The 11,365-nt window shown below is 48.4% G+C and overlaps 1 protein-coding gene across 1 annotated transcript; it reads right to left on the reverse strand.

Annotated features, from left to right (window-relative positions):
• Nucleotides 1–1,118: 1,118 nt before the first annotated feature.
• Nucleotides 1,119–2,796, reverse strand: CCL24 (C-C motif chemokine ligand 24). The gene is made up of 3 exons (XM_060033150.1): nt 2,724–2,796; nt 2,366–2,483; nt 1,119–1,287 (listed from the first exon to the last, which is right to left on the reverse strand). Exons 1-3 carry the CDS (start codon nt 2,794–2,796, stop codon nt 1,119–1,121), a joined length of 360 nt encoding a protein of 119 aa, XP_059889133.1.
• Nucleotides 2,797–11,365: the final 8,569 nt, after the last annotated feature.

The raw sequence follows: 11,365 nt of genomic DNA on the forward strand, positions 1-11,365 counted from the left end.
GACCACTCCTGGGATACCCTGTGCTCAGGCTGTCTTCATTCCCCCCCCCCAGCCTCGGATGGGCAACTCAGGGTGATTTCTGGGGCACGCACTCCACTGTTGACACCCCAACTCTGCCACCCAAGGGAGATGAGGACAGGCAAGACACGACCACCTTCGAAGGAGAAAGCACATTTTACTTAGATTGTTCTTAGAGAACAGCAAGTGTGTCCATCTACACTCGACATACAAATCACATAGTATAGAAAAAAAAAAAAAGCTGGGATCCTCTCCCCCCTCAGCTCCCACCCCATCTTCCCCTCACCAAAATGTGGGGAAAGACCAGCCTTAAAGGCAGAGACGGCCTTTGTCCCCAAAGTAGCATGGAACACACTGTGCCATGAAGCAAAACATCTCCTTAAACCCATATCTTCACAAAGGAATTCAGCTCCCCAGGCTGGCCCCTCATCCAGGTCCTCCAGGTGCATTTCATTACAAAAACCAATGAGTTCCTGAAAAAACTTTATGAGTCGTATCCCACGAGAGGTGTGCAAGGAGGGCCAGGATATGGCAGTGAGCGCAGCAAAGAGCCCTATGCTTTTGTTGGGTTTTTCTTCACCTGGGAGGCTGCAGGTGGGACAGGCCAGGAGCATCCCCACTGTAATGGAGAGCTGTGGGTGTTGAGAGGTCACCCATCCCCAGACAGATAGACAGACAGCCCGTACGCCCCACTGCAAGACCAGAGGGCCCATAGAAGACGGCTGCAGGCTAAGGTACAAGCAGAGTCTGTCTGCAGGGTAGGACTCATGCGCTTGGGCTCTGACGGAACCCAGAAGTCAGGGAAGTGCCCGCCCCAGCTCAGGGGGAGGACAAAGGACCGCCATGGCCCTCCTCCGGGACCTTCTCTCCCAGCTCAGGAAAGGCAAGAGGCCCGGGATGCTTGGAGCCCTCATTCAGCCCCCAGGAGCAGGCCTCCCCTGCCTTGGGTTCTTTTAATAGACTAGACACATCCCCTGAGAATGATGCTAGGAAACAGGACCATTAGCCCTTTGCCTATCACCGCTGGCTCACCAGGCCCCAAGCAGCCTTTTAGGAGGTGAGACCCAGGCCCAAGCTCAGGGCTGGGGGCCGGGCAGGGGTTAGATGAAGGTGCTGTTGGCAGGGTGCCTCTGGACAGCGACCTTGGCACCCATCACTCTGGTCCTACTGGAGGCTTTCTTCTGCTTGGCATCCAAGTTCTTCATGTACCTCTGGACCCACAGCAACTTGGGGTTGCCACAGAACCTCTGGCCCTTCCTGGTGGTGAAGCTGCGGGAAGAGTGACAGGGCACACGTGAGGTCTGGCAGGGGGTCTGGATCCCTTCACTTTCTGAGGAGGTCGTGTGGAAGCCCAGAGGACACGCTGCTGTCCCAGCCTCCTGGCAGGTTCCTGACACGATGTCTCCTCTCTGTGCGTCTGCATCTCTTTGTTTCAATAACCTCATGTTCATGTTCAGTAACCTCCTTGTCATATGGGGGAGGCCCAGCCCTGCCTTTAGATAACACTGGGTCTGAAGAGAGAGACACAATGTCTACTCACAGGGGGGAGAGAAGATGCACTGAAAACCCCGAAGAAAAAAGGCCTCCAGTTCACACAGTGTGCAAGGAAGCGTGGCCAATAAGGATGCCAGAGCTGGGAGTGGGCAGTGGGATGCCATTTTCCAAGCCAGCTCCGAGCGGTGGATGCCAGGCTGTGGAGCTGGGTCTGGAGCCAGTGGGGAAAATTACAGTTAATAATTATTTTTTTTTTCTCAAAGATGCAGACAAAATTAAGATTCAAAGTTTTAATTAATTTCCATACTGATGAAAATAATTCCATGAATTCGGTAAACCATTGCATAAATGCTATAAGGTAAAAAAATGTAAACAAGTGTTAACAAGTTTAAACAATTCACTAAAAGTAAATGATTCTGCATTATAAATGCTACCTTCTGGGTTAAGAAAAGACCACATTTCTAGGGCATGCCACTGTTTACGCAGTGAGCTTACATTTGCTGTCTTGTAACTCTGAAGTTATTTGGAGTCCTAAGTGACCTTGAATAGGCCACCTTTCTGAGCCTTAATCGCCTCCTGTAAAATGAGAATAATCAATCCTGGCTCATAGAATGGCTGAGAGGGTGAGATAAGGGAACGTTATATGCCCCGAATGGTGCCTCGTATATATTTGGTGCTCAGTACATGATTATTGACTCTGAATCCTCTTCCTAATCTTATGGATGAGGAAGTTGAGGCTCAGAGAGGTGAGGTGACCTCCCTAGGGTCACAGAGCAGGGCCCTCAGTGATCCTGAAGGCTCACGTCTCCCTGCCCCACTCCTGCCAGGTGGCCGAGGAGGAGTAGTTTCTTACATCACTCCTGCCTTGGGGCAGACACTCCTGTTGCACAGCTGGTAGTTTATCACTCGTCTCTCAGGAATTCTCTTGGAAATGAAGGCTAAGCAGCAGGAAGAGGGGATGATCATGGAGCCTAAAAGACAGGAGAGAGAAGAGCCAATTTCTTTACCAGCCTGCTCTAGACTCTGGGCTTCAACATGGAGCCCGTCCCCTGCACTAAACCCCTCCAGTCCAGCCACTGGGCTGCCCCCTTCTCAGCAGTCCCCTCCAGACCCAGGCTGCTCAGTCCTCCATCCTCTGCTGTGCCATTCCAGCCATGCCCTTGGGACGGCTGTCCTGTGTGAGCGACCCAGGGTGGGGTCAGAGTTCTTACCTGTAAGGACAATGCAGTAGGTGCACAGGACCATGAGCAGGAGGCCGGTTGCCATGGTCATGGGGGCTGCCATGTCCTGGAGAGCAGAGGAGGCAGCTCAGAGCTCAAAGCTGGGGGCAGGAGGGGCGGGGCTGGGACAAGGGGCGTGGTTCCCTGCAAGCACTCCAGCTGCCCTCTGGCCTTTACCAGGGCAGCTAGGAGGAAACATGTGCTTATATATATATATAGCCTCCCCAGGGAGCCTTCCCCTCCCCTCCTTCAAAGTCCTAGAAGCCTCTGAGATCAGCAAAAAGGAAGTCGCTGCTAACTGAGTCAGGGGTTATCTTGTCCTCTAAGAAAGGGCTGGCGGCGGAGGGCATTGCCCTGCTAGGGCGAAGTGCAAACGCATTGGATGCATGATGGCGATCCTGGCTGTGCTGCTCATTTCCTGTGGGACCCTGGGTAAGTCATTCACTTCACTGAGCCTCAGTTTCCTCATCTGAAAAGGAGTAAAGTTATCCTCTCTCCTTCCATCCATTCGTTCATTCACCAACTCTTGTTAAGCAAGTACCATGTGCCAGGCGTCTACTGCGGAGGCAGATGTGAGGTCAAGTGTGCAGTCAACTATCACAGGCGCTGGCGGAGTGGGCATAGAGGAAAGCGGATGCCGTCACTGTTCATTACTATCTCCTCGGACCCCTCTCCCATGCTCATGCGGCACCCCCTCTTGGTGACCTTGCATTCCGAATCCCCAAGCTGCCAGATCCACCTAGCCTGCAGGCTCTAGGCAGGTGGGACGTGCTTGGAGACTTACATCCTCGGGGAAGCCCTTGACCAATGCCTGCTGGAGGGGTACAGACTCCAGGTCCAGCGTGACGTGTACTGTTTCTCGAGTTCCTGGAGGGGTGGAGCCAGTTTCCTTCTGTGAGACAAGACTTGGCTGTCTCCTCCCCTTCAGGGTCTGCTTCCCCCTCCCCTACTGGTTTCCCCTGGAAGCTCTGCCTGATAAAACGACTGGCCCACGGATCCTCGTCTCAGGGTCTCCTTTGGGGACCCCAATCTGAGACAATGTGTATGTGTGAGGGAGTGAGGCACATAGGGAGGACTGGCCAGTTCTTCTGGGGGGAGAGTGGCGCATGCACTTGTGGAGTGTGAGGTTGGCTCTGCTGAGGTTTGGAAGATGAAAGGCAGTGGGGACCGCGCTGGGGCTTTGTAAACCATAATACTTGGCTCAGTTGTCAGAGTGGGACATGCCACCCCCCCACCCCCCACCCCCATTCCAGACTCCCAGCCTGGGACCCCATGTTTAGAGACTCTTGTCACTGCTGCTTCCATTCCTAAACCCTTCGCGTCCTCTCCATTTCACCTCTCATGGAAATACTTGGTTTTCTCCAGCCTCCCTGCTGTGGCCTCCCGGGAGCACACCTGTGTGGCAGCACAGTGGCCCACATCACCTGGCTGATGATGACCAGCTGTGTGTCTACAGCTCCCACTTGACCATGAGCACCTTGAGATCAATGTCTCATTTCCACGCCCACCAAGTCCCGTGCAGATCACCTGTCCCATGGCCAGCGTTTGTAGAATGAATATATGATGGACCGACTCTGAATCACTCTCCTTTGGATCAGGGACTCCCATGTGGTCTCTGCCCAGCATGACTGGGGTCAGTGTGTACACAGGGGAGCCATGCAGCAGGTCCTCTGATGGGGACAAGACTGAAGTTGGGGAGGCCAGCAGTGCCTGATCTCATAGTCCTTATTTATGGAGTGAAATATGGTGAGCACCCCGCTCAGCTCTTCACTAGCTTTGCACATTCCTCTCCCCAGCCAGCAGTAAGGACCCTCACCTGGCAGAGGAGCATTCAGTGAGAGCCCTTTACATATGCAAGGGCTTCTCACTGAGTCCATTTTAGGAAGCTGCTTCTAATCTTTGCTCCTCGACAATTCCGAGGGGATAGCCTGCTCTCTGTCTGGGTTTTATAACAGGGGGCGCGGGGAGGGGTGGCTGGAGATGGGAGAGACAGAGGCATCACGCAGGAGAAGGGTGAGGACTGGCCTGAGCAGGGTGGGAAGCCTTCGCACGTTGACCATGTGTTGCAACTTCATTGGGGCGGCAGAAGGTCATTGGGCGGGAGGGTTTGGGGTGGGGTGCGTCACCCCAATTAGTAACACTATTTAGGGGCTTTCCCAAGATGCTTTTTTTTTTAAAAGGCATTTCTTTTAAAGTTTATTTCTTTTATTTATTTTTGGCTGCGTTGGGTCTTCGTTGCTGCGCGCCGGCTTTCTCTAGTTGCGGCGAGCGGGGGCTCCTCTTCGTTGCGGTGCGCATGCTTCTCGTTGGGGTGGCTTCTCATGCTGCGGAGCAGGGGCTCTAGAGCGCAGGCCCAGTAGTTGTGGCTCGCGGGCGCTAGAGCGCAGGCCCAGTAGTTGTGGCCCACGGGCTTAGTTGCTCCGCGGCACATGGGATCTTCCCAGACCAGGGCTCGAACCCTTGTCCCCCGCATTGGCAGGCAGATTCTTAACCACTGCGCCACCAGGGAAGCCTCCAAAGAAGCTTTTTAAAAAAGCACCCAGTCTCGCTGCTCTGTCTGGGAAAGTAAGCAAGGCAGGGACTACCAACCCATTTTACAAAAGGAAAAGCTGAGGTCTACGAAAGGTGAGTGAGTAGACACCGCCACGGAGCTACTTATGCTGACTCCCAAAATGGGAACTGCACGTTCCCGCTGGAAGGGGGGATTCCAACAGCCCTAGCAGTTATTCAAAGTAAGAGTGGGAGAAGTAGGAGATCCCAGGAAAGAATAGAAAGGGATAACTAGTGTAAGCAGTGCTGCAGTGAACATTGGGGTGTATGTATCCTTTTGGACCATGTTTTTCTCCAGATATATGCACAGGAGTGGGATTGCAGGATCATATGGTAAGAGAGCTAACATTTAGATAGAGAAGGAGGAGGAGAAGGAGAAGGAGGGGAAGGGGGAGGGGAGGGGGAGGAAGACGAGGGGGATGGGGAGGAGGAGGAGAAGGAGGGGGAGGGGAGGGGATAGGGGAGGGGAGGGGGAGGAAGAGGAGGGGGATGGGGAGGAGGAGGAGGAGAAGGAGGGGCAGGAGGCCAAGACAGCAGATGCAGGCAAAGACTTGGGGAACGGGGCTTCCCTGGTGGCGCAGTGGTTAAGAGTCCGCCTGCCGATGTAGGGGACACGGGTTCGTGCCCCGGTCCGGGGAGATCCCACATGCCGCGGAGCGGCTGGGCCCGCGAGCCACAACCACTGGGCCCACGCCCCACAGCTACTGAAGCCCGCGCCCCTAGAGCCCGTGCTCCGCAACAAGAGAAGCCACGGCAATGAGAAGCCCGTGCACCGCAACGAAGAGTAGCCCCCATTCGCCACAACTAGAGAAAGCCCGCGCGCAGCAACAAAGACCCAACTCAGCCAAAAATAAATAAATAAATACGTTTTTTTAAAAAAAGAAAAAATATGTTGGCTTATTTATTAAAGAGGTAGTTCAGTAAAGTGTATACCTGTTACCATATTTCAGCAAACAAAAAGTGGTCATTCTTGTTTTGTTGTTTTTATTACGACTCGTTTACAAGCTGGTGAACTGACTAAGCAATCCACAGGCTCTTCCCTTTAATATATCATGTCATTTAATCTAATCTTTACAGTAATGACCCTGTGGAGTAGATATTATTCATTTTGTTGCACAGAGGTGAAGTAACTTGTTCTGGTCACAGTCCCTGACCACACCTTGTTTGCAGCTGAAACCTGAAAACAAGAGTGTTAGAAATATGGGGAAAGTGAGGGAGAAAAAGGCTAAGAAAGAGGAGGAAAATGGACAAGATGATCCTAAAATTCATGTGGAAATGCAAGGAGCTCAGAACAGCCGAAAGAATCTTGAAAAAGAAAGACAAAGTTGGAGGACTAACACTTCTGGATTTCAAAACTTACTGCACCGTAAAGTAATCAAGGTAGTTTGATACTGGCGTGAGAATAGACATACAGATCAACAGAACAGAGCTGAGAGTCCAGAAAGAAACCCTTACATTTATAGTCAATTGATTTTTGACAAGGGTGCCAAGTCCATTCGATGGAAAAGAACAGTCTTTTCAACAGTTGGTGCTGGGACAACCGGATATCCACATGCAAATAAATAAAGTGAAACCCTACTCCATACCACATACAAAAATTAATTCAATATGGAGCAAAAATCTAAATGAGAGATAAAACTCTTAGAAGAAAACAGGTGTAAATCTTCATGACCTTGGATTAAGTAACAGTTTCTTTGATGAGATATCAAAAGCACAAGCAAGCAAAGGAAAAATAGATAAGTTGGACTTCTTTAAAACTAAAAACTTTTGTGAATCAAAGCACACTATCAAGAAAGTGAAAAGCTAACCCACATAATGGGAGAAAATCTTTGGAAATCACCTGATAATTCTAATATCCAGAATTATAAACAAGTCCACAATACAAAGACAAATAACCCAATTTAAAAATAAGCAAAGAATTTAACTAGACATTTCTCAGAAGAAGATATACAAATGGCCCATAAGCACATGAAAAGATGCTCAACTGTGGATTGCTTAGTCAATAGGGAAAAGCAAATCAAAACCACAATGAGATATCACTTCACAGCTAGTAGGATGGCTATGAAAAAAACCCAACAACAACAGAAAATAAAAAGTGTTGGCAAGGAAATGGGAACTCTCATATATTATTCATGGAAATGTAAGATGGTATAACCACTATGGAAAGGTTTGGCAGTTCCTCAAAAAGTTAAACATAGAGTTACAATATGACCCAATAATTTCACTCTAAAGTATATACCCTAGAAAACTGAAAATATTTACACAGAAACTTGCACATGAAGGTTCATAGCAGCATTATTCATAGTAGCCAAAAAGTGGAAACAACCTAACGTCCATCAATTGATAAATGGATAAACGAAGGTACAATGCAATATACGGTGGAATTTTATTCAACCATAAAAAGGAATGAAGTACCGATATATGCATTATGTTAAATGACAGACACAACAGACCAGACATTGTATGATTCCATTCATAAGAAATGTTCACAATAGACACATCCATAGAGACTTAAAGCAGATTCCTGGTTGCCAGGGGCCTGGAAGGAGTAGAAAGTAGGGAGATACAGAGTTTCTTTTGGGGGTGATGAAAATATTCTAGAATTCGATAGCAGTGAGCGTTGTACAAATTGTGAGTATACCGCTCACAGGTACACTTTAAAGGGGTTAAAATGATGAAGTTTATGTGATGTGGATTTTATCTCAATTAAAAATTAGACGAAAAAAGGAAGAGAAGATGCTGTGGAAACATTCAAAATGTTTGTTCAAATGGTGGGGTCTTTATTAATGGCTTTATTAAAGCTGCGCCCAGTTTCAAAGATCTTGTCTGCCTCCCTCATGTGGCCTGACTTTCATCAAACAGTCTGATATATTAGACTGGAAACCGAGAGGGCACAGGCAGTGGGATTTCCCCCGGTCCTCCCTTACATTGGTCACACTTCCTGGCAAGCAGGCAGACAAGGAAGCTTCCTTCAGTGGGTCCCATGGCCGAGTCCTTAGAGAGTTGAGGCTTGAGGGCCCCCTTCTCTCTCTCTTTTTCCTCCTGTGACTGTCCTCAGACCCCAGTGCCTCCTTACTCCCTCTCTCCTTTCTTATATCAAAACCTACTCTATAGACAGGCAATAAAAGGCACACATTCCCTCTACACCTAAGTGACTGATAACAGCTTAAAATAAGACGCTTCTTGTATTCTAGGCCTCTGCAAATGAGGACCATTAAAGCCAGGTTTCTGCTTCTTGGAGAGGGGCATTGAAAATATGCAAAGGGGGAAGGAGTGCGTGAACCCAACATTGCTGAATTGAAAGCAGAGGTATCCATGTATATATCATCTTTTAGAAACACTGATACACCAATAGCAATGAGCATACCTAGCAAAGATATTTCTCCTTGGGGAAATAAATGATTCTAGTCCTGGGTCAAAGAAAGTAGAACCTGGAATATCTTTTTGGTGCCAGCCAGAAAGTAAGAAGTTGCTCAAAGAATCATGGGGATATGTCAAAAGGACATAGGAGCCAGCTCTCAGGGGCTCACACTGGCCAAATCTGAGACAGTTGGACCAGTAATAGTTGATAGTGATGTATTGAATAAGAAATCAATCAATCAATGAACAAACAAAGTAAGTTTGAGGTTGAATTTTGTCTCCCCACAAAAATGAATGTTGGGGTCCTAACCCCCAGGACCTCAGAATGTGACCTTATTTGAAGATAGGGTCTTCACAGAGATAATCAAGTTAAAATGAGGTCATTAAGGTGGGCCCTAATCCAGTATAACTGGTGTCCTTACAAAAAAAGGAAAATTGGACACAGAGATAGACACACAGAGGGAATATGATGTGAAGATACAGGGAGAAGATGGCCATTCGCAAACCAAAGAGAGAGGCCCGGAAGAGATCCTTCCCTCAGAGCCCTCAAGGAAGAACCAACCCTGCTGACACCTTGATCCCAGACTTTTAGTGTCCAGAACTGACTGGGAGCAAATAAATTTCTGTTGTTTAAGCCCCTCAGTTCATGGTGCTTCGTTATGGCAGCCCTAGCAAACTAGGGAGAGAAGAGAAAGCTTTACCCTACAGTAGGATGCCAACTAATAAATATAGAAGAAATGATGGAGTTAGAAAATCACCCATGGATGCTAAAATTAGTGGGTAAACGGGTGATGAGAGATGGGATATTTACATAGCCTCAAAGTATCTCCCCACAAATCACATGTTAATTACAAAGAAAAAGTCGGTGACTCAATAGTGAAGAAACCTGGGGGATAAATTTCTTAAAAGCCATGTGAGTCTTCCTAGGAAGGTTTGGAACTGGACTGGGGATCAAGGAGAGAATCAGCTATGGTATACTGGAATGTTCTATACCCAGACCGCTAAAAACTAGCTGTGCAGACTTGAGCAGGTCACTCACTTCTCCCAAGCTTCAATTTCCTCATCTATGTAATGGGCAGGGGGTGTGGGTGACATGATCATGAGACTCCAAGGAAGTTATGGATATGAGAGCTTTTAGTAAACTTCAAAGCATGGTGCCCCTGCAAGTCTTCACCATCTAACAGCAATCAGAGCCTTAAACTAGAGGAATTAAGCCCATTTCAGGCATTAGACAGCAGAGGAGCAAATATATGGGGTCATTGAGGTCTTTCTTGGGCCCCTAAAATTGAATATCAAGGCAGATTGGCTCTTTTTCTTTTCAGGGCCACACCACGTGGCATGCAGGATCTCAGTACCTCCACCGGGGATGGAACCCGCGCCCCCTGCAGTGGAAGCGCGAAGCCTCAACCGCTGGGCCACCAGGGAAATCCCTTTGCTGGCTCTTGAATGGGCTTTAAGGAAGAAGGGAAATGACTTGGAAGATAGGACCAACAATATCGGTCTTGCTCTTTTCTTGGGATCTGGGGTCTGGGTGACAGACAGCTGTTTCAAGATCCTTCCTGGGGTAGATGAAGTGGATGTGTTTTAAGAGGTTAAAAAAAATCTGTCCGGCTTCCCTGGTGGCGCAGTGGTTGAGAATCTGCCTGCTAATGCAGGGGACACGGGTTCGTGCCCTGGTCCGGGAAGATCCCACATGCCACGGAGCGGCTGGGCCCGTGACCCATGGCCGCTGAGCCTGCGTGTCCGGAACCTGCGCTCCGAAACGGGAGAGGCCACAACAGTGAGAGGCCCGCGTACCGCAAAAAAAAAAAAAAAACAAAAAACCACAAAAATTTAATTGTAGACCTGCTTATTGATGATGTATATAAACATACTAGTAAAAAAGACTCTTGACCATGTAATAAAAACTAAACGTATGTTTATGTCAGCAGCTCAGTGTGTGAAATTAACTCAAAAATCAACAATATAAAAGTCTGATAAGTTTCAAATAATGTTAAGTTTTACTTGCAGCATGAATTTATGCATTCACTATATATGGTTTTTACCATACACCATGCTTAGATTATTGGAGGCCAGAGCTCAACTTAACACAAACAGGAGCACAGATAGTGGTACCGCTAACCAGCTGGTCCACTCTGCCTGGTGAACTGGGACAGCTGTAAACCAAAGGGAACTAGAAGATCCCCTTGTATGTCTCAGTGTCGTTGCTACCTCCTAGATGTTGGAGGCCCCAGGGGAGCAGAAGCAGGGGTCAAGAGATCAAGCTCAAAGAAGAAAGACATTGGTAGTGGGCAGAGCCGTTCAGAGACAGATCTGCTCACCTTGAATGATAGTGAGATCCCCAACAAGGGGACCATGCAAGCACCTCTTGGCAGGCCTCCAAGTAGGAAATTCAGGCTTCAGATGAGGAAGTCCCATTCAGTTCTGGGGTTCTGGGATCCAGGGAAGGACCCATTTCAGACTCAATGCCATTAGAACTCTAAGTCCAGTGGAAAGACAAATGCATAAGTGGATAATTACACTATAGCATGATAAGGCATACGTAGCAGAGAGATTAAGAGCACGAGCTTTAGAGACAATTAGGCCTGGGTTCATATACTGGCTCTATCAGCCTCAGTTCTGTTATCTGTGAAGTAGGGATGAAACCCTTTGCTTCCCAGGGGTATTATGAGAAAAGAGTGAACCACATGCTGTACATAATGTTCCTGGCAGGGTGCCCGGCC

The sequence above is a fragment of the Delphinus delphis genome, chromosome 15 (assembly GCF_949987515.2).
Source record: "Delphinus delphis chromosome 15, mDelDel1.2, whole genome shotgun sequence".
In the NCBI taxonomy this organism is placed as follows: Eukaryota; Metazoa; Chordata; class Mammalia; order Artiodactyla; family Delphinidae; genus Delphinus; species Delphinus delphis.